At 41.3% G+C, this 24,596-nt stretch overlaps 1 protein-coding gene across 3 annotated transcripts in view; it reads left to right on the top strand.

The window, feature by feature from the left end:
* Positions 1-20,382, top strand: part of scn5lab (sodium channel, voltage gated, type V-like, alpha b) — a 141,474-nt gene extending 121,092 nt beyond the window's left edge. For all 3 annotated transcript variants that reach the window (XM_020041954.3, XM_020041953.3, XM_034289385.1), the window contains exons 21-28: positions 6,471-6,644; positions 8,840-8,962; positions 11,879-12,151; positions 13,924-13,977; positions 14,192-14,329; positions 14,435-14,539; positions 14,876-15,146; positions 16,401-20,382. In XM_020041954.3, the coding sequence (XP_019897513.2) occupies positions 6,471-6,644; positions 8,840-8,962; positions 11,879-12,151; positions 13,924-13,977; positions 14,192-14,329; positions 14,435-14,539; positions 14,876-15,146; positions 16,401-17,674 (2,412 nt within the window). In that variant the 3' untranslated portion in view covers positions 17,675-20,382. The remainder of the gene's footprint in view (positions 1-6,470; positions 6,645-8,839; positions 8,963-11,878; positions 12,152-13,923; positions 13,978-14,191; positions 14,330-14,434; positions 14,540-14,875; positions 15,147-16,400) is intronic.
* The last annotated feature ends 4,214 nt before the right edge of the window (positions 20,383-24,596 follow it).

Below are 24,596 nucleotides of genomic sequence, written 5' to 3'. Positions count from 1 at the left end.
TACACTTCAACTGTGAGAGAGGGAATCTAAAACAAACACTCAATCAAACAGACTCCAACCTCTCCACAATGGCCAAGACCAGAGAGCTGTGTAAGGACATCAGGGATAAAATTGTAGACCTGCTGGGATGGGCTACATGACAATAGGCAAGCAGCTTGGTGAGAAGGACACAACTGTTGGCGCAATGATTAGAAAATGGATAAAGTTCAAGATGACGGTCAGTCTCCCTCGGTCTGGGGCTCCATGCAAGATCTCACCTCGTGGGGCATTAATGATCATGAGTAAGGTGAGGGATCAGCCCAGAACTACACGGCAGGACCTGGTCAATGACCTGAAGAGAGCTGGGACCATAGTCTCAAAGAAAACCATTAGTAAAACACTACGCCGTCATGGATTATAATCCTGCAGCGGACACAAGGTCCCCCTGCTCAAGCCAGCGCATGTCCAGGCCCGTCTGAAGTTTGCCAATGACCATCTGGATGATCCAGATGAGCAATGGGAGAAGGTCATTTGGTCTGATGAGACAAAAATAGAGCTTTTTGGTCTAAACTCCACTCGCCATGTTTGGAGGAAGAAGAAGGATGAGTACAACCCCAAGAACACCATCCCAACAGTGAAGCATGGAGGTGGAAACATAATACTTTGGGGATGCTTTTCTGCAAAGGGGACAACTGCACCGTATTGAGGGGAGGATGGATGGGGCCATGTATCGCGAGATCTTGGCCAACAACCTCCTTCCCCGATTGAAGATGGGTCTTCCAGCATGACAACGACTCGAAACACACAGCCAGGGCAACTAAGGAGTGGCTCTGTAAGAAGCATCTCAAGGTCCTGAAGTGGCCTAGCCAGTCTCCAGACCTGAACCCAATAGAAAGTCTTTGGAGGGAGCTGAAAGTCCGTATTGCCCAGCGACAGCCCCAAAACCTGAAGGATCTGGAGAAGGTCTGTATGGAGGAATGGGCCAAAATCCCTGCTGCAGTGTGTGCAAACCTGGTCAAGAACTACAGGAAATGTATGATCTCTGTAATTGCAAACAAAGGTTTCTGTACCAAATATTAAGTTCTGCTTTTCTGATGTATGAAATACTTATTCATGCAATAAAATGCAAATTAAATACTTAAAAATCATACAATGGGATTTTCTGGATCTTTGTTTTAGATTCCGTCACTCACAGTTGAAGAAAATTACAGACTTCTACATATTTTGTAAGTGGGAAAACCTGCAAAATCGGCAGTGTATCAAATACTTGTTCTTCCCACTGTACCATGGTTAAGAGCTGTTCTTGGGAACGATGCATGGACACAGCACTTAGCCGTGGTATATTCATTTAATCACAGCCGATTTAACAAGATAATAAGCACATAATATTAAAAAAGGTTAGTCCAGGAATCATGGGCTCATTTGATGTTGGGAAAGTGCAGACATGGATGTCTGACTTGTCTTAGGTGGTAATAACAGGAACACTGTGCATTTTTCCGTGAGCTCTTGCTCCCAGACCACACCCAACAACGCCCCAAGGATTATCACTAACACCATTTGTTCCAGGAAGTGTCTCACAAACAAGGTCGATTACTCTCCCCTGCGCTATTGCAACCTAATAGCACGGGTGACGGGCACAAACTGTACTACATGGTAGGATTTAATAACAATTCAAAGCAGACAAACCTCAGCTGTGCTACCAGTGCCTGTCACTCCCCCCCCCCCCCCCTACCAGTGCCTGTCACTCCACCCCCCCTACCCCTACCCCTGACCCACACTCCAACTGTCCTCCTGCTGCTCCTCCCGCTCCATCCAAGCAGAATGCTGATTCCCCTGGGCACTGCCGAGTCTGGGCCCGGTGGCATCAATCTAGGGCACACTGCCGAGCTCACAAGAGTTGAGCAAACAATTTCCCTCTACATGCAGAGGGCTCTTGATGCTCAGCGAAGGCACTCGGGTTTAGTTTTCTTTATCTTCTCCCCCTCGGAATGCACTTTCATTGTGTCACGGAAAACCGAGCATACGTGACGTGTGTTCGTCATTATAATATGAACAATAGCCACGCACCGACGAACGCTCCTACGGTTTCGTCGCGTAAAGGTTTGTGTGCACGGCCACGGTCTGATGAGAAGACACACCTTCGCCCGCTCATTACCGTAAAAACAGAAATGCAACTATATGCTGTTGCGGTGAGACAAAAAGAAAGCAGACTGTCGTTTTCCCCCCGGGCATTGCCCTGTCGTCGCGGGCCGACCAGAAGTGGGCGCGTAGGCCGGGCCCACACAGTGTGAACACAGGGAGCGTGACGGCCTAGCTCGGGAGAGCAGAGCAAAAGGGTTCCAACAGCAGCACACATCTGGCTAGAGAAGAACGGAAAATGTGTTGTTCAGCAAGATCACTCCATTTTATTTGTTCCTCGTTTTTACCCCTCAGAAACCCTATCCTCCTCTATGTATGAGGTACGCTAGTCATTATAATATGAAGAATAGCCGCATATTGATGAATGCTCCCGTGGTTTTATTGTGCAATGTGTGTGTACATGACAACGGCCTGATAAAGGACACACCCTCACCTGCTCATTATGTTCTTGTAACTAAAAATATCACTGCATTTTTCATGTGGAATAAGCCTGACGCAGACCTTTAGGTAGAAACGCTGCACAATAACCAGCGGGGGCATTAATCAGTGTATCTATTATTTCAGGAGCTTATTTTTTGTAACCAGCACCTGCAAGTCATTGGATGTGCATACACCATCTTTTTGTCCCCAATTTTAATCTTCTAATTATTTCTTCTTATTATTGTTATTATTAATTAGCTTGCTACTCATCCAACTGCTTTTCAGCTAGGGAGACTGTTCAAACTTAAAATGTTTTAGTGCATTCATAACCAGGTTGCTTGCAATATACCTTTTGATATTTTTTATACTTTTTAAAATATTTAACTTTTATTACATATTTAAAACTTTCACTTGAATGTGTTTTTTTTCAATTGGATTTCTACATTGGCATTATAGGTCTACGTAACAGTAGCACTTTCACTTGAACCATTTATGATAAAGAGACTGAAACTTTGTGCCACCAAACCAACTTTGTTTCACATATTTAGGTTATTCCAACTTAACTTACTTAATAGTGTATCGATTATGATGACAACCCTTTATACATTTGCATAATTACTGTTAATCCTAAAACAGTATCTCCTGAACCGTTCAAGCAAAAGAGCCCAAACAAACTAGATTTGGCTATCCCCAACCTAAAATGTGTATTGACCTTAACTGTGTAAATGTACATACATTAGCATAATTAGCACTGAATAACTCTAACAGATGGGTAAAGCACAATATATAAAAATTATTACTGTCAAACGGTTAAAACAATCAATTCTGAACAAAATTTTCAAATGTTATTCAAATGTTGCCCTTAATACACACTTTTCTGTTAAAAAATCTGTGCATTAAGTTAAAGACATACTGTGGTTTATTGTAAACTACTTTTTCCATCTTTAATGTGACCTATAACGTGAACAATTCAATTGAAAAACAAACTGAAATCTTTGAGGGGGAAAAATAAAAACTCACAATAACCTGGTTGCATAAGTGTGCACACCCGTAAACTAATACTTTGTTGATGCAACTTTTGATTATATTACAGCACTCAGTCTTTTTGGGAAGCAGTCAATTAGCATGGCATATCTTGACGTGCCAATATTTGCCCACTCTTCTTTGCAAAAGCGCTCTTAATCTATCAGATTGCGAGGACATCTCCTGTGCACAGCCCTCTTCAGATCACCCCACAGATGTTCAATTGGATTCAGGTCTGGGCTCTGGCTGGGCCATTCCAAAACATTAATCTTCTTCTGGTGAAACCATGTTTTTGTGGATTTGGATGTGTGCTTTGGGTCGTTGTCATGCTGAAATTGAACCTCCTCTTCATCTTCAGCTTTCTAACAGATGCCTGAAGGTTTTGTGCCAAAATTGCCTGGTATTTGGAACTGTTCATGATTCCCTCCACCCTGACTAAGGCCCTGGTTCCAGCTGAAGAAAAATAGCCCCAAAGCATGATACTGCCACCACCATGCTTCACTGTGGGTATGGTGTTCTTTGGGTGATGTGCAGTATTGTTTTTGTGCCAAACATACCTTTTGGAATTATGGCCAAAAAGTTCAACCTTGGTTTCATCAGACCCTAACACATTTCCCCACATGCTTTTGGAGGACTTGATGTTTGTTTTTGCAAACTTTAGCCGGGCTTGGATGTTTTTCTTTGTAAGAAAAGGCTTCCGTCTTGCCACACTACCCCATAGCCCATTCAAGAATACAGGAGATTTGCACATGTAGCACACAGCCAGTACTTCCCAGAAATGTCTGCAGTTCCTTTAATGTTGCTGTAGGCCTCTTGGAAACCTCCCTGACCAGTTTTCTTCTAGTCTTTTCATCAATTTTGGAGGGACGTCCAGTTCTTGGTAATGTCTCTGTTGTGCCATATTTTCTCCACTTGATGATGACTGTCTTCACCTTGTTCCATGGTATATCTAATGCTTTGGAAATTATTTTGTATCCTTCTCCTGACTGATACCTTTCAACAATGAGATCCCTCTGATGCTTTGGAAGCTCTCTGCAGACCATGGCTTTTGCTCTGAGATGCAACAAAGAAAATGTCAGGAAAATCCTACCAGAACAGCTGAACTGTATTTGTGATTAATCAGAGTCACTTTAAATGATGGCAGGTGTGTAATGACTTCTATTTAACATGAGTTTGAATGTGATTGGTTAATTCTGAACACAGCCACATCCCCAATTATAAGAGTGTGTGCACACTTACGCAACCAGTTATTTTATTATTAAATTTTTTTCAGTTTGTTTTTCAATTGAATTGTTCATGTTAAAAGTGGAAAAAGTATCTTTGTCTCATTCTTTTACATCACAAAAACCTGGCATTTTAATAGGGGTGTCTAGACTTTTTATATCCACTGTATATTGTTCTCTTGATCAAGGTACCAAGTACATCAACTGCTATGTTAGGCTACTGTATAAAACACATATAAGCCCTTCTTATCTGGAGAGCTGCAGGGTGTGCAGGGATTTGATCCAACACTGTATCCCACCTAAGCCTGAATAGGTTACCTTTTCTGATGGGATTGTTAGCCACAAACAAATAATTTTGTCTCTATAAAATTATTCCTAAATGCATAAAATAGGCTACTTGAATAGGAAATGGCATGAAGTATTCAAGGTTGCTGGGGATGTTTATCTACAAACATTAATCAGGGGAGATCTGTAATGTATGCAGATCACGCAAGTTGTTTGTTAATTCCACTATTAGAATATGCTTCGGTGGAAAAGCGACTGTCGACGATAATAGGCAAATGCTTAGCTTAGATTAGCAAAAACAATAAATAATGACAACTTATCAGTCTACAAGCAATGTATTAGCAGGTAGATTCATGCAACACAGTCTCAGGACCAGACTGGAGAGGGGCCAACTTAAGGGAGGCAATTTTTATTAATCACACACGTTAACATGTTAACTTTGACAGCCCTAATAACAAGTTCACTGCTAAACAACATAACCTTTATTCACGTCTTGCTACAATGCCTTTTTCTTTTTTTACCTTGCCTTTTCTGCTTCCCCATCTTCTCTTTTGTTCCCCATCTCTTAACATGATATCAGTCACTTGTCAGTCTGTCTCTCCGATGTAAACTTGTAATGACGTCAGGTCAGGTGACTGACAGAGGGCCGCTCGTTTGGTGTGGGCCGCGGGGGCGTGCCAGCCCAGATGGCAGCGCTTGTTTGTTTGTGTGTGGAAGACAGAGAGAATGGGGTAATGTGAGGCATGAATAGTGCTTGGAGAGTGGGCCGCACTATCACAAACTGGCAGGCCGGTGGCCCACTCCGTGCTGCAGCAAGCATTGTGATGATAAAACTGCTTTTGCCGAACGTCATCACCGGCCCAACAACCTGCGTTCCCGCGGGAATAGTCCCGATTCCGGCATTGATGTTAGGATTAAGATGCAAAGTGAACACAAGACTAGGGATGTTACAGAAACATTTCAATTAGTTTGTCTTTCAAAGCAAGAGTCCCTAATTTATGTTTTGACATATTTATGACTTTGGGTAATTATATTACTGTTATACTATTTGGAGTGGTACTCCTCTTACACTTTTTTGCTAGAGACACAATTGTAAAAAGTTCAGAACAGTCCCATCCTGTCTGCCTGTATAAAACCTTTAAGACTTTTAATTTTAATTTTAGTAACATCAACAAGAAAAAAATCTATTTACTATGGAATGCAACTTTTGACACAAAAGTGCTGCTTTCCCCAGAAAATCAACACAAAGGAAATCTACACTCTAGTCAGCTGTTATTTTCAGCTATATAGAAGAAAAGCAAGAACCAAACCTTTAGTTGTAAAGTTAGAATTTAGTTTGCTTAATGAAAATGTTTAAAAAAATCCCTAATCATGACATATCTCCCTTGTATGTTTCACCAGGCCTTTGAGGACATCTACATTGAACAGAGAAAAGTCATCAAAGTGGTGCTGGAGTATGCAGACAAGATTTTCACCTACATCTTCATCCTTGAGATGGCTCTCAAGTGGATCGCCTATGGATTCAAGAAGTACTTTACTAACTACTGGTGCTGGCTGGATTTCCTGATTGTAGATGTAAGTGCATTTATTCCAACCCCTTTAAATATGATTAGAGATGATGATGTCTTTCGCTTAAGCAGCAGTCCACTTCACGTGATTTTGTAATATCATCTATCCTTACAGAAACAACGGAGCAAATTAAGGCATCAAACCTCAGTTGTTGTTTTTTTTTGGGGACGTGTAATGTGAAAGATTTAAAATTCTGTTGAGACAGACGATATGTGTTGTCACCCTGACGCTAGCTGCAAAACGCATTTTGGGTATTCTAACCTACTGCAGATTTCACTTTGTCCGATCGACACAGCCTGGTAGCGAGTCTAACAACCACATCAACCCCCAGCATCATACGTCACTAATTTACATGATGCTGGAAGCACATTATCCTCAGGGAGAAACATGAGAGCTGAGTTCACCTCACTAGTTTGGACATATTGGTCCGTAGCAGAGAATCTTTGGACAGGAAGCCTGGAGCAATTAGTGTTTGCTCTCTGCACACTGACACCACACAAAGGGAGAACGGGGGTGGGGGGGTGGTGGGGGGGGGGGCAGAGAGTAGGTGAGAGTGAGAAAGGGAGGAAAGAGGGCAAAAGAGTGAGAGAAAGAAAAAAGGAGGCCAGAGCTGACTAGGCAGTTGTAAACAGCAGTTTCTCCCGGGGAAATGTCTCCCTCGTGGCCTCATGTTTGGCCTCATGTTTTATCATTGCCATGAAAACAGCCTGGTCAATAGATATTCTCCACTGTTAGGACTACTTCTTATGATACCTGTGTGTGTCTCTGTTTTGGATGTGAAGCAGATGTTGCTCTATTTAATCTGTCGTGTTGCCCTGTTTCTTCAAGAATGAGAGACTACATGGATTTGAAAAATTAACTAACAATATTTGAGCTGATCCTGATGTCTTGATATCCATTCTCTTTTTTTAAACATAAAACAATATGTCACCTTCAAGCTGGGATCCATTTTTTCCATATATCATTGTTTTGACTTCACAGATGATTCTTGAAGAACATGACTAATGAGTTTTGTAAATCTGTGGTACCACATCAAAACATCAAAAAGAATAAACTTGTTATACTCCAATGTAAATGTAAAATATAATGTAAAACATGGTTAATCTCAATTTTATGATATATGTGTTCTGCCCTTGCCTTCATACCACTTGTACCTTGGATTTTGCTGGATGTTACTTTTATGCAGATCTATTTTTTAAGCTTTTTAACAAAACACAACAAATATTTTTTAAACCTCCTATTTTGTTCTGAATGCATAATATGTTGTTTATATTAACATAGTTTATAAGTAGAATCACTATCACACCTCAGCCATTAAAAGGTAGAAATGACATGAGGCACAAACGCATACATGGCCCATTTTGGCTTGACAGTGGCACTTTTAAAAGCCCCCTGCTGTACAAGTGCAGATATCTTTGTACCTTTGAGAATAGTATCAGTAATTTAACTGATTGGGCTCCTTGGCCTGGATTCAATCTAAAAGCCCAGATTCTGGAGGTTGTCATGAATGGGATTTCCGCAAGCATTTTGAATCATTTACAATGACTGTCTTAGTCTTGTATAAAAAATTATCAGTGCACGACTACTTGCATGGACACCAGTATTCATTGGAGTCTGTATTGTATATCAAATTAAAAGTAAGTGTTTTGTTTTCACTGAACAAACTAATTTGATTCACACAGATATCAGTGATTGGCTTGTTGGCCAGCGCTGTCAATGTAGAGCAATTTGGCACCATGCGAGTTCTCAGGACCCTGCGAGCTTTGCGCCCACTGAGAGCTGTTGCCCGCTTTGCCGGCATAAGGGTAAGGCCAGTAACCACTGCCATCGCTTGAGCTGCAGTTTATGGTTGGCTTCGCTTTCTTCCTCTCCTACACAGATCTACACAATTTTTATTTTTTTTTGGCTATTCTTAATAGTCCCATTTCTTTTTCGAATCCTGTGGCTTCTTCATCTGTCTTTCTAGGAATTAACTGAATAATATGACTTTATCCTATTGAACAGAAGATGGATGACCTCGTTGCTCAAAGTGACATCAACACACCTTGGGCTTTTATGAACCATTTTTATCATAGCAGGTTGGAGGAACCTGGCAGGGTGGTCCAGTGTTTTCTTGCAGGTTCGGTCTAGATTTCTTTGAACAGGTAGTGGCAGCCCCCCCCCTAACCATGTGGGTTCTTGCGCTTTCTGTCTCCTTTTAGGTGTCTTTAGTGAGTCTAGCAGCTAACGCGCTGGGCTACTCCGACTTTGCTGCCATCAAATCGCTTAGAACGCTCAGAGCTCTGAGGCCACTAAGAGCACTGTCCCGATTTGAAGGCATGCGGGTAAGAGTTGTTCCAACCTCTCTTCTGTCAACTCCCTCATGTCTGATTGACCTTCTAACTTGTCATTCTCTTTATGTCTGTTGCTACCCTTTATTTCCCATATTAACATTTTCACAGCCTCTATTCAGAGTAATCTAAATAATCTGCCTACCTCATCTCTTCTCTTATGGCATTATCAAAAAAGTGGTTTCCTCCTTGTTAGTATTTCAGTTTATGCCATTAATCCTTAGCCAAACTTTCCCTTTGAGCCGGCATTGGCAATATTAACATGAAGTGGCAATATTAGCATGAAGAGCAAATTACATTTTCATAATTCCCCTCAAGTCTCTCCCTCAGCATGGCATGACTACCTCATTATCACATGAATCTATTAAGCTTGATTTAAAATTAAGCTTTATTTTGTGATCTTCTTTTACCTGGTTTTCATAAATACCTTAAATAGTGAAATAATAAGGATGGTCCTACTGTACACTACCATTTAAGAATCATCAAAACAGGTACACGTCAGCATCTGTTTTTGTTGTTTTTGTTGGTTCTTTCATGATCTTTGATCCACCAAAGACATTCTTCTATCAATCTAATCATACCATCAGGTTGAAGTATTGGCACCCATGATAAAGATGAGCAATGTAGCGTGACCAATCCAAATACATGGGTTGAATATAATAAAATTCAGAATTGACCCCAACCCTGATGAAATACATTACCGTTCAAAAGTTTGGGTTTGCTTAGAAATGTCCTTGTTTTCGAAAGATAAGCAACATTTTTGTCCTTTAAAATAACATGAAATTGATCAGAAATACAGGGTAGACATTGTTAATATTTTTTATGACTATTGTAGCTGGAAACGACTGATTTTCAATGGAATATCTACATAGATGTACAGAGCAACCATCAGTCCTCTGTTCCAATGACACATTGTGTTTTGTGATCATTAAAAAAATGTAGTGCCATTATGTTAGCATCGCTGAGAACTGTTGTGCTGATTAAAGAAGCAATAAAACTGGCCATTAGACTAGTTCAGTATCTTCAGCATCAGCGTTTGTGGGTTAGATTACAGGCCCAAAATGAACAAAAACTAAAAACTTTCTTCTAAAACTCATCATGATATTCTTGTTCTGAGAAATGAGGGCTATTCCATGTAAGAAATTGCCAAGAAAATGAAGATATCGCACAACGATATATACTACTACTTTCATAGAACAGCGCAAACTGTCTCGAACATAATTCAAATACTGAGCTAAATTATGCTCCAAAAATTTTATGTAAACACATTTTGTATTACATAATACATGTTCTCTGATAAAAACATGTTTAGCAAGTGGACCATTTTGGGAATAGCCATTTAAGTTTACAGATTTGCACCCAACTGTAAACTGTCCATACCAAAAGATCTCAGGGAAATTAAAATATTCTGTAAGAAGTGGTCTTAAATCACCCTGTGTCCTCCAGTGTCATTAAACATTCAAAAAGGATGTCATTATAATCTCAAGGTGAGGTATTGAAAACGGGGGTTGCCAATAACTTTGACTTCTATCTTTTTTCAGTTGTGATGCTGGCCACATAGACTGCATGGCGTCAACTGACTAAATAAAGCTTAAAAAATAAGTTAACTGTTTTCTGAACTGTCCGGCAGTATTCAATGACATATCAAGTTTCTTACATTATGCTATGCATGTTACAACATAACACACTTCCTTCCTAAAGTTTTTTTCAGATTCAACTTTGAGAGATTCTTCTGAAAGGGGAAATGTCATGTACTGTGTCTAGTTGAGACCAATATAAAGACATACTAGTCAAGAAATTATGTAGCTTGGTAATAGAATTTTGCATTTTTACACAGGAATACAGAAACATTTATTTGAAGTGTTTCCAGAAAGGCAAAAAAGACAGACTACGTACATGCCTGGGCCATGTAATATGGAGTGTTTCAATTATATAATTCCAACCTTTTTGTCCAATTTCCCCAATTGTTGAATTATCGATAATTTTGTATTGAAAGTTGTTTCTCACTTCTATCAGTATTAAGATTAGTCTCCACTGTTGTTCTTCATATCATGTTCTTTTGCATGCACCTTAACATTTCTTCCCTCACACATTTTTAAACCCCATGAATCACTGTACACTTTTGGACTATTCTTAATTCTCATTGCAGTGTTCATTTCCTAAGACAGCTGTCAGCCTAGCTTGTAGCCTCTAATCTCTATATCATTTCTTGTGACATCCACTGGAATTAATTTGAATTCTTGCCAATGATATTTTGCATGCTGTCGGAAGTGGGGGCTGATGTCCGCCGAGCTTGCTGCTCTACTCCACCGTAAATCTGGCAAATGGGATTAGGCATCACGCTGCTTTAAAAAACGACTGGGTCTGCTCCTTGGTGGGGGGAAAAATGAAGTGGAAGTGCAGCCCGACTATACAAGTCTGACTGAGCAGCAGATTTCTTTGTGACACCCACTTGAAGGATACGCGGGGCTAAACCCCATATCCTCTGGTTCTATTAGAACAGTGACAGGAACTACTGACTCAGCACTCACAAATCTCCTGTTGCTCAAACACTTTGAGGTTTGTCTCAAACTGGTACTTCCTTATCAGGGTTGTTTGAGAAAGAAAACTGCTGCAGCTCCTGATTGAATATATGTGAAACAAATCTCATTTGTCAGATTCACTAGCTTGCATGGAATATATATATTTTTAAGAATGGTGGGATTATTTTATGAAATATTAGTTTTCATATTTCTGTTGTAGAGGGATATTGGTGGGGTAAGTGGTTAGGGAGAGTTCACCACAAGCCTATTTAGTCTAGATCAGACACTAATATGAATTAATAGAATTGTCAAGTATAGTGTGGGAGTTGAAAGCAGAAGTTGATGGATGGATGGATACTTGACCTAATGTGCATTTCCATTATGACAGGTGGTGGTGAACGCTCTGATTGGCGCTATCCCATCCATAATGAACGTTCTGCTGGTGTGCTTGATCTTCTGGCTTATCTTCAGTATCATGGGCGTCAACCTGTTTGCCGGGAAGTATGGCCGCTGCGTCAACCGGACGGGCTACATCTACAACGTGTCCATGATCAACAACATGACCGAATGTAAAGCCATGAACGACACACAGTTCTACTGGACTAAAGTCAAAGTCAACTTCGACAATGTGGGCGCCGGTTACCTTGCCCTCTTACAAGTTGTGAGTTGGACCTTTTTCCCCCCATTTCCTTTTATTTTCCCTCACAGTTTGAGACATTCTTTCTTCCTGCTTGTTCTTGATACTTTTTTGTCGCTGCCCACCTTGCCTGTCCAGAGAGCCCGGAATCAATCAACAAGTCTGTAGGCTTTTATTTTTAGCAGCGACGGGGGCCATTACAGAGAATTTCGTGCTCAGCGAGAGTGCATGCACTTCATTCTTCGCTTTAACTTAGTTGGCACGGTAGCCTAGCAACAATTCACTTAGCTCCTTTCTGTCACCTTCTTGTGACTCTCCTCCATACAGACCTTCCATTTGCATCTGGAAATAGTGTGGACCCCAGTCATTCACGAAACCTGTAATAAACCATAACCAAAGCGAAAGGGCCCAAGAGCTCTGTTGGTCTCATCAGACCTTAGAATCTCCCACATTTGCAGCAATTACAGCCTTGCAGACCTTTGGTATTCTAGTTGTCAATTTGTTGAGAAAATCTGAAGAGATTTCACCTCATGCTTTCTGAAGCACCCCCCACAATTTGGATTGGCTTGATTGGCACTCCTTACCTGGTCCCACAACAGCTCAGTAGGTTTGTGATCCGGTCACTGTACTGGCCTCTCCATTGTACACAGAATACCAGCTGACTGTTTAATCTCTAAATAGTTCTTGCATAGTTTCTAGCATTGCTTTGATCATTGTCTTCCTGTAGGAGGAAATTGGCTCTGATCAAGCACCGACCAGGGAATGGCAATAATAATTGTTTTTAATAAGAATTGGCAGACTGTGTACTAAGGCCAGGCAGTTGCAAAAAGGAGTGATAGCCTTCCTACTTCTAAATCCCTTTTACCCTGTCCAATTCTCCCAGTTTACCAACACCAAAGCACCCCCAGACAATCACATTGCCTCTACCATGCTTGACAGATGGTGTCAAGCACTTCTCCACTTCTCACTTTTCTATGGTGACAGAAAAAAAACAAAGCCTTCAATGAAAAGAACTCCTTCCTCACAGTTAAACATGGAGGGGGTTCAGTGACATTTTGAGGTTGCTTTGTTGCCTGGGAGACTAGGTGCCTTTGAAATCAGGAGAACACCAAGGTATTCTGGAACGCAATGGGATTTTCAGCAGAACATTGAATCCCAACATAAAAAAAAAAAACACCCAGCACAGTAATAGTTAAACACAAATTGCTGTACTGTTCTGAAGTGGCCAGCAATGAGTCTTCATCTAAATCCCATTTACATCCTGTGGAGGTCTGAAAACAACAGTTTGCAGGGATCCTTTAAATATGGAAGAACTGGAGCAGTTTGCAAAAGAAGAGTGGGCCAAACTGCGAGCACAGAGGTTTGGCCCACAAATAGCTCATCCATGGCTATTTGTTTGGTTGGAGTTTTGGCCAATGGCTTTGCTACCAAATACTCCAGTCCAGGGTGTCAATTTTGTCAATTACATAATTTTTCCCCAGATATAAACAAATCAAAACAAACATTCTGTAAGATTAACAGTGAAAGAAATAATTTGTTTTAGAGACAATGTGAATTATTTGAAGAAAATGAAAGGGTGCCAACACTTTGCCCACAACTGTATATCCAATACATTAATTTACATTTGATGTAATCTGAATGCATTTACACGGTAGTATCATTATTTTATATTAATTAAAATCTGCATTTGGCCCCAGCCTGGGGTCTTAAAAGACTGAAAGTGTAACACAATACATTATATATAGTGTCTATGAAAGTGGCACATGCTAATTAATGTTTACATCATTTATTACAAGGCTACATTCAAAGGTTGGATGGATATCATGTATGCTGCAGTGGATTCTCGTGCTGTAAGTATTACATTTCAATGTACATTTTATATAACATTTGATCAAAAATATTATATAAGTCTATCATTCAAACTGACTTAGAGTTATGGTGTTTTATATGTTCACAAACATATGCTATCTAAAATTGTGTTACAGAGATTTGACAAATTGTAACACAATGTGTTACATCTTGTCAACAATTTGTTGTCTTAACCTGTTTTTCCCCTTGCAATAGGTGGAGGAACAGCCAATCAGAGAGATCAACATGTACATGTACCTATACTTTGTCATCTTTATCATATTTGGCTCCTTCTTTACCCTCAACCTCTTCATCGGTGTGATCATCGACAACTTTAACCAGCAGAAACGAAAGATAAGTATCAAAGCCAACAAAGCCTGACACCTCCTATCTGCCCTGAACCCTCTCCGAATTATAGATTTTCACAGTAAAAATAACCCAAAAGGGATGCTTCTTTACTTAGGCGGGCAAGACATCTTCATGACAGAGGAACAGAAAAAGTACTACAACGCAATGAAGAAGCTAGGGTCTAAAAAGCCACAGAAACCAATTCCAAGGCCAGTGGTAAGCTGGAGCTAATTGAACCCTAATTTCTTTAAGTTATTGAAGGGATAGTTTTTTTTTTAGTGAGGTTTAAGCTTATTTTCGGTAACACTGCACTGTAGTTGAAAATAAGCAAAAACCTATTAAAAAAGGCTGCTATTTCTTTAATATCCATTGCCTTAGTGTATTTTATGTTCCAATTACTTGTATACAATGATCTGGAAGGAACAGTTCACATACTAATTTGAAATATTTCCTTTTTAACAATATCCAAAAACAAAGTTCAAATGATGTTAAAGCCTCTTGTGTTCCATAAAGGGATGTGTCACCTCTGGTTGTGCCTCTTTATTCTCCCAGAACCAAGTGCAGGGTTTCTTCTTTGACCTGGTGGGCAAGCAGGCATTTGACATTGTCATCATGATCCTCATCCTGCTAAACATGATCACCATGATGGTGGAGACAGATGAACAGACGAGCCAGATGGAGTACATCCTCAACAAAATCAACCTGGCCTTCATCGTCATCTTCTCCTGCGAGTGCCTGGTCAAAATTGTGGCGCTGCGATGCTACTTCTTCACCATCGGCTGGAACATCTTTGACTTTGTGGTGGTCATCCTCTCCATCGTTGGTGAGTGTGTTGGTTATTAACATATAACTATGTGGGTGTGTCAGCTGTTAACTATATTGGGATAAGGGTGCTACGTAGCTGATTTGTGGCTAATGTTATTTTATCATCTCCTAATGACACTGTGGAAGATAATGACATTTAGCTTAGGACATCCAAACCTACCAACAAACATCTAACAATTTCGTATAATTTGCAATTATTAGCGGAAAAACAGGCATTTTGTAGTTCCTGAAGAAACATTCTAGAATGTTGTGTTTTTCCAATACTAAGGACAAAATAATTTGGCCTTCAGCTCTGTCGTCCACGAGTCTGCTATCTATTTGCCAAGGTTATCCGTCATGTCAATCAAGTTGTTCTGTGTGGGCCAGGCTATATCTAATGAACCCGGGGGCACTCGATTTAGTATCCGCCCAAACAGATTTCCCTTTCTGTGAGCATGTATGGTCTCCGTGGCCCTGGTGCAGAGCTCAAGCCAACCAAAAGGCCAGCACATAGGTTGAAATAGCTGCCCCCATGCTGAATGACGTGTGTGGGCATGGAGGCCCCTGTTGAGGTGAAGGTAATTGTAGCAATCAGGGCTGTCAGCAGGGGTGATTTGGGGCGTGATTGAGGTGCTGCATCAGCTGGCTGTGGTGGGCGGTGGTGGTGTGTGGGGGGGGTTATTGGCTTGACGTATGACTCCAAAGGGTGACTCCCAATCCCCCTCTCCAATCCATAACCCTCCACACCTGGTCCATTGGGACAAGAGGGTCACAAATCAGGGACAGATGGCAAGGCAGCCTTGAGGGTAAAGTGGCTATGATGGTGAGAGGGATGGGAGGCAACCTAAGGCCAGGCAGACCGTGTACTAAGGCCAGGCAGACCGTGTACTAAGGCCAGGCAGACCGTGTACTAAGGCCAGGCAGACCGTGTACTAAGGCCAGGCAGAACGTGTACTAAGGCCAGGCGGACCGTGTACTAAGGCCAGGCAGACCGTGTACTAAGGCCAAGCAGACCGTGTACTAAGGCCAAGCAGACCGTGTACTAAGGCCAGGCAGACCGTGTACTAAGGCCAGGCAGACTGTGTACTAAGGCCAGGCAGACTACGTACTAAGGCCAGGCAAACTGTGTACTAAGCCTTTGATGAGCTCAGTGAATTCCCTTAATTCCATGCTACTTTGTGAAATAGTTGAGATTACTTTATATGATTAAGTGATTCATGATGACTTATTAGAAGAATACAGATCTCACTCATGATTTTGCCCTATCTTTCAGGTATTGTTCTGGCTGACATCATAGAGAAGTACTTTGTGTCGCCCACTTTGTTCCGAGTCATCCGATTAGCCAGGATTGGACGAGTTCTACGACTCATCCGCGGCGCCAAAGGAATAAGGACCCTACTTTTTGCCTTAATGATGTCCCTTCCTGCCCTGTTCAACATCGGCCTCCTGCTGTTCCTGGTCATGTTCATCTACGCCATCTTTGGCATGGCCAACTTCGCCTACGTCAAGAAACAGGCGGGCATTGACGACATGTTCAACTTCGAGACGTTTGGCAACAGTATGATTTGCCTGTTCCAAATCACCACGTCGGCGGGGTGGGACGGCCTGCTCAGCCCCATCCTCAATAACTCTCCGGAGGAGTGTGATCCGAACCTCATCCACCCAGGCACCAACGCCAGGGGCAACTGCGGCAATCCCTCAGTGGGCATCACCTTCTTTGTCACCTACATCATCATCTCCTTCCTCATCGTGGTCAACATGTACATCGCAATTATCCTGGAGAACTTCAGCGTGGCCACTGAGGAGAGCACCGAGCCACTGAGTGAGGACGACTTTGAGATGTTCTACGAGGTGTGGGAGAAGTTTGACCCGGAGGCCACGCAGTTCATCGAGTACGCCAAGCTGTCGGACTTTGCCGACACCCTGTCAGAGCCTCTGCGAATCGGCAAGCCGAACAAGATCAAGCTGATCTCCATGGACCTGCCTATGGTGAGCGGCGACAAGATTCACTGCTTGGACATCCTGTTCGCCTTCACCAAGCGCGTGCTGGGCGAGTCGGGTGAGATGGACGCTCTCAAGCAGCAGATGGAGGAGAAGTTCATGATGGCCAACCCGTCCAAGATCTCCTACGAGCCCATCACCACCACACTGAGGCGCAAGCAGGAGGACGTGTCGGCCGCCGTCATCCAGAGGTGCTTCCGCAGACACCTGGTGCGGAGGCAAATGAAGCAGGCCTCGTTCCTTTACAGATCCATGCAGACCAATCTAACTCAAAGCCCCCCGGACGAGGGCGGCAACGGCCCTGAGAAAGAGGGCCTCATAGCCTCCATGATCAAGGAGAACTACGGCGGGCCCGAGATGGAGGTGGAGACCCTGTCATCCACCTCCTCTCCACCGTCTTACGATAGTGTCACGCGGGCAACTAGCGAGATCTTTCAAGTTATAATTCCCGAACAGTCTCGGAACAGCAGGCTGAGGGAACATTGCCTTGCCCCAGACAGAGACCCAGACAGAGACCCAAACAGACACCAAGAGACATTTCTGTAATGGCAACTAGAGAAGTCCTTTTTTTTTTACCGAATGTAACATGGGTTGTGCAGAGACGCTGCAAGACTTTTCATAGACAAAAAGCAAACAGTTTTGTTCTTTTTGAAGGACATACTTTGTGGGAGATCACAAATGGGGTGTGTGTAAATCCTAGATGACCTTTGACCCTGCTCATGTCAACGTTGCTTCACAGTTAGTATGCATGAATTACCTCTGCAGGGTCACCACAATTATATCACTGATGTAATAATCATTTATTAGACTGAAGGAAATACATTTTATCAATATTTACAAGGTATGCCTGACCGTATGAGTTTATTAAAGGTCTTACTATTGTTGGTGTGATTCCTTAGGATAAACAGTTTTCCAACTGTGAGATATGAGACAGAAAAAAAAACAAAGGATACACTTTTTCGTAGTAAAGTATAACTTTGTTGATGTTACCAGTCTTTCATAGCAGTACAATTATTACTATTTTTGATATTCTTTAGTGTAAGAAAAAAATGTGGCCTCTTCTGAATTGGAGTAGATCATGCTATAGAATACTTCCAAGGGGTAACAAGACAAAATGGCCGGTAATTGCTTTTCAGTTAAAACAAAGCTTCATTTGAACAGTTTTCTGTATTTTTGCACTTATGTTTACACTTAAAGATATCCTGGAAGCCCTGTATTTTGGTTGTTTTTTTCCTTCATGGTCTGATCCTAGTTACACAAAGCTTAGAAGCAGTGTAGTAACCATGATCAGTATGTGACAATCAAGCCTACATCTCATGGTTATGTCTGATAGATCTTTCTTTCTTCATATTTTCTGCAGGATAAAGAATTCCAACAGAGATCCCATTCATTATTTTACTGGTCGATAATCGTCCTATTTATTATTTGAAGTATTTGTTTTGCATGTTTTGACAGCATCATATAAAGATGTCCCGCTCAAGGCTGAAAAACAATTCTTTACCCATTTTGCACAAACTGTGTTTAGCAATAAGTTGCTTCTTTTTAAGTGAATCAGTTTTAAGATAAGTGTCAAAGTTTGTACATATTTGTATTTATTTTTTGCTTGATCTCTTACAGACCTTGAAGCTTATCTTGGTTCCCAACAGCTTACCACAGGCTTTACAACAGATACTGGCACATATGGTTTCTAATTGACTCAAATAATAAAAAAAACACCACTCAACTTTAATATGATATATATTTTCAGGTTATGGTTGCAGGTGTGTTGAAGGGCTGTTTTCTGTAGCAATAGATCCAGTGTGCCTGTTACAAACCCCTGTCCTGTTTCTAAATGGACATTGATTCACACCGTTCCCCTGTTAGATGCCATAGGTGTGTGATTAGTGATGCACTGCTATTTAACAGTGTCTACGGGGATTTTTATAAAGAGATTTCTGATTGCATGCTTTGTATTGAGACATATGTTTAAAAGGTGAGAACGACACTATTTATTGCTGGTGAGGGGGGTATACAAAAACTTTAAGGTGAAAAGGAAACTCTGCACCTCTGTCAAATGTACTGTTTTCATCATTACAAGAACTTCAACACATGCATAGGCAATATTTATTTTTCATTCTTACGAACTGTCAGAAATGCAATGGCCAACAACAGGTATCTTCTCAGCAGTATATGATGGTTTTGTTGTAATAACTATTACTCTCAGAGCATTTCTCACTGCTCAACCACAATGCAGTGCCTCAGTAAAGCCCACGTTGCAGTAAATAGTACTTAGAATTATGTTTCAGTACTTTAAGTTGAAGTATTTTTAGTATTTTGCAAACACATGCCTCTGTAAATAAGATAACCTGTGAAATAAATGAGAAAGCCTACAATATCACAGATTACTCCTTTGATTTCAGTAACATGGGGCATACCTGGGTCCAGATATATGTTTTTTTTACCATGTATGACTGAGCTGGTTTGGTGCAATGTAAATGTAAAAACCTGTACATTGGAAAGCTATATGTGGAATAGCGTACAGCAGTCAATCTCCATTTTGGCCAATGAGATTGGCCTTTCTCTAAGAACAATGTCATGGATCATAGTAGGACTCATGCCACTTTAACTCCTACCTTAGCCTGGCTGACCCAAGTCACACTACACTGCAAGGCAGTGGTGTGATATACACTGGTGTGGAGCAGAGTTTTGGTAAATTTGCACAAAAGTTGGCTTAAGCTTTGATTGGTTCTTACATTCACTATGTTTTCATGCATGACACCCCTTGTTTCCCTGGTCAATTTGCGATGCCTTTGAGGTGCTTCATTAAATCATATATCCTGATCATCATATCCTTCCATAGTCCACATCAAAACCCCACGGTGGTCCAGTTCAACCCCGGTCCATGAGGACTGGCCCTTGTTGCAGGGGGGCCAACAAAAACGACATACCGCTGGGTGTTTTTCCCACCCGCAGAGCTGATCCTGAAGAAAGTTTAGTTACCAACCATGGTCCACAACTACAGGTTGATCCTGAAGAGAATGTAGTTACCAACCCCCATTCACAACTGGAAGCCAGCCTTCCCCACTATTTCGGTGCAGAAAAGGTTTTGGGACAGATTGTCAAGCCAATTTTCCCAATATATTTGGTGACATGAAATTGGGTGACAAAAAAAAAGGGTTGCAATTTCTAAATGGTGAAACCAGTATGTACATAAATACCTTCAAATAAAAGGTGGGAATCTACACTTTAACTTCATAGTATGCTAAGATTTTTTTTTTTTGTTTGATTTATAATGAGTATAGATCCAAAAGAAAAAAACATGGTTCACTGTCCCGAAAATTACAGATGGCATTGTATATGATTAGGCCATATAACTCAATATGTTGAGAGCCGATTCCATTTTCTACCACGCCACCAAAGCCGTAACCAGGGCTGCCAACTCAGTGTCTTCAGGCCACAGCACTGGGAACTGGGGGAGGGGGGGGGGGGCATTGAAGCATATGATTGGTCCAGTTATGTAAGGGATCAAGGGGATTGGATGCTTATGTCAAAAAAAAGAAAAATGCCCCTCAAGATCTGAGTGGTGCGGACACAGCTGAAAAGAGAGGACGACAACATAACTTCTCAACTGAGGTTAAACAATGGGACGGCAGCACTGTATTCCAGGCTAAAACTCTGCTGTTACTGTGGTTACTATTGCAGAATGTCGCTTCCACGCTTGGCCTGGCGTCCCCATTTGGTGATTGGCATTCAGCGGGTTGAAGAAGAGGCCCTGTGACAATTAAAAGACAGCAGATATGCAGAATGTTGACAAGATTGGTAAACCAGATTTGTAAATACTAACATCATTTTGTCACACTGACCTCACAGGGAACCATAAATATTGTATTAAGGTTTAAGGGTGAGACAATAAGACTGTCTTCAGGAGTCTTTTCCCTGTTCTTATTTTATTATTCCATCTTTCCTCAAACATGCCAATGCATTAGTTACATTTGAATGAGGCGCATAGTTAGAAAGTAGCTAGATTTTGTTTGGTGAAAGACATATGCAACAGAATAATTAATATGGTGGAGTAATAATCTGTCCGGTTTAGATAATATGAATATTATATTATATAAGTGCAACTCATTATGTAATTTTGTTTCCGGTCACAGCCAAGGTATAAAACATACAAGTATTTAGTTAAACATCCCTGAACTAATGATTTTCTTCTCTGACCGGTGTATTTCCTACAAGGCTCCTTTTACTTGAGTAATTTATAATTCAAGTAACAGTATTTACCTAACTATGGGCTTCTAGTACACTACCCGGCCTTGTAAGACAGAGGCTGTCAAAATGGATGCTAAAAGTGTCTTATGGATCCTCAACAGACTTCTGTATATAGTACAATGTGATTGTAATATTGTTCAACTGTCATGAAAGTGGTTATCATCTTATGTAATACCAGATGATGAAACTAACATCATCTGATGATAACAAAAATGCACATCTGTACAGTTTAAAATAAAAGGGGGTAAAATGGTTGATTTCCATCACGTCATTGCTTATGGTTTCATGACTACGGTGGGGTAGTGATTTAATGCTGCAAGACATGGCAGGAACATTTGTATGTCATGATTGACTGAATTCACCCCTAAGTCCTACTGCTGTTGCACAAAACCTGAGCTTTAAGAGTGTGTGTGTGTGTACTTTCTGTGGAGGGTGGGGGATATGTATATATACTGAGTGTGTGATAGAACTCTACGTGTCCTTAGATTTGTTCGTCAATAAATTCTTGAAATTCAAATCATATACAGATACAACCTAAAACCCCAAAAGAGCAAGTAATAAGACCATGACAGAGGCCACGGAAAACACCCACCGGGCAGGAAACTCCTCAGAAACAAGCCAGTCATCTTCACATTGTGTCACTTGGAGGTTATAATGTGGAGCATGTAGCCTTTTTAGGCCAGTTGGTTGACGCGGACATCCAGACGTGTGTACGCGGACTCCACCATGCCAGGGCACGCAGTGCTGTGTCTGTGCAGCAGGAAGGGAGCGGTGCGGCTGGCCCCGTGATCTGATGCTTTCAGATGGGCTCTGTGCTGTGGAAAGGGAGCAGATCGACTCTGACACCAGGACGCAGGGCAGAACCCCCCGCCCCCCCCCTTCCCTTCTGTTGACGGCACTGCTTAGCTTTACTTCTCTCTGCAGTGTTCTGGTTTTAACGCATGGAAATGATTACTACTGTATATTTTGTAATACTTTCTGTGTGGCAATATATCATAGAGAGCATACACACTAGTTTTCCATCGATGCTTATAAAAACACAATATTCCTTACATGCTCCAAATATAAATTTTGTCAAAGCAATGTATACTGCTTACTTTTAGCTGATGTTTGTGACTACACAGAACTCGTTTTCTGTGAGTCCAAGGTTTATGGTGCGGATGGCTTTGCTGTGATGTTCTCAGTTAACTCCACTGAACAGGGTTCCACTTGACCATATAGAAGGGAGAACATAAACTAGGTTCTGATTGTTGGCCCGACAACACATTAGCGGTCCTACAAGGTCACTTTTTTTGTACGAGTAGGATCGGAGTGACCGTGCATTTTGTAACGGGAAGAACTGAAATTTTTAATGTTTGTCAGTGTGCGCACAACATTTGTCACTGAGTGGGAATTCTAGGCAAGGCAATAAACTGATCCCCTTGGTAAATACACTGCCAGTGTGTCATAGGAAAATCAGCAACCAATTTACATGTTCATAATAATTTCTTACTCTTAACAGCAGGAATGCTGACAATGTTCTGTTTTAATCAACTCCAGTGAACGACAGGGGTGGACCATGGACATGATAATAAATCTGATAGGCAGCTTTGTAATTAGGATTATTACGGTGTGTAGGCTGGGATTAATTAAAGCCCACCACAGCAATGTTTCCACAGTGTCTTTATTGGCAATATTCACCCTGTACCCACACACATCTTATTCTCAAAAGAAAGAAAACCTGCATGGAGGAACACCTTGGCCGTAGATTCACATGATATACCCAAGACCAGTCAGGTACTAGTTTCACATGATATACCCAAGACCAGTCCGGTACTAGTTTCACATGATATACCCAAGACCAGTCCGGTACTAGTTTCACATGATATACCCAAGACCAGTCCGGTACTAGTTTCACATGATATACCCAAGACCAGTCCGGTAATAGTTTCACATGATATACCCAAGACCAGCCTGGTACTAGTTTCACATGATATACCCAAGAGCAGCCTGGTACTACTTTCACATGATATACCCAAGACCAGCCTGGTACTAGTTTCACATGATATACCCAAGACCAGCCTGGTACTACTTTCACATGATATACCCAAGACCAGCCTGGTACTACTTTCACATGATATACCCAAGACCAGTCTGGTAGAGACAGACACAGAGACATACACCTTGCTAGTCTTCCAGCTGTTGACCTCCACTGACCAGGGAGGGAGGCTTAAGTAATTAGTCTGGATTGAAGGACATTCAAAAGTAGTGTGCTATATACAGCATACTGCCAGTTCAGATGCGCCCCTATGGTTTCTACATAGATGGAAACCTAAGAGAAAGAGTGCATAGAAACTCTTCCTCTCTTTTTTAAAAGAACGGCAGATGTCCTAAACATATGAGCAGAGAAGGAAAAAAAAATAAAGAAAAAGATGCATGAGGAAATCTGTGTCTCTCGTTGCCTGAAACCTGGTTGCATAACCAAGGTAAATAAACCAATGACCTTGATGCAGTTGTCTACTGTGAGTGCATTCACATCTTCTGCACTTCGATGTCATGAAGGCAACATATTTCTAATAATCTGTCAAGGATATCTATTTTAGGTAGGTTAAATAACTACAGGACAGCTTATTATTGAAGAATATAATTTGGCTAACAATTGACCGTGATAACATCATTATGTTGTTATTATATAGTTATATAACACGTATTTCTACATACTCCATTAGGAACGTTTTTAAATCCAAGTGTACATCAATTGTCTAAAATTACCTCACCTTGCCCGAAAAAAAGTTATTCATAAATAGACTTGAGTGTAAAATAACTGGTTATGTAAACGCAGCTTTTCCAAGCATCAACAAGACGTCAATCACATCGCTCCCTCCTATCCGGTATTTTCAGATCAGTGCGGTTGTAGGAGATGGGAGGTAGTAACAACTGTGGATTACGAACACCTACCACATCAGTAGAGATGTGATGGACTGGCTGTGCCCTAACCTGACCCGAACTGGGAAATGTCTAAGTGCCTTGGACAACATCGACCTACGACTTGGTGCGAACTGAATGAAGGTACATGACGTACAAAACCACCGGCTGCACGCGCGTAAACACACGTCAGGTCAAGATGCAGGCTAAAATATGCGTGTTTGTTTGGATGACTCAGCAGCCAGGTTTCATGCTTTATTAGTTTTATATTAGGATATATAATGTGCAAATATATTCAAATAACATTTGAATTTGC

Source organism: Esox lucius, chromosome 21 (assembly GCF_011004845.1).
Source record: "Esox lucius isolate fEsoLuc1 chromosome 21, fEsoLuc1.pri, whole genome shotgun sequence".
Classification (NCBI taxonomy): Eukaryota; Metazoa; Chordata; class Actinopteri; order Esociformes; family Esocidae; genus Esox; species Esox lucius.
Note: the sequence above shows the minus strand (reverse complement) of the source record. Positions and strands in the feature narration are given on the sequence as shown.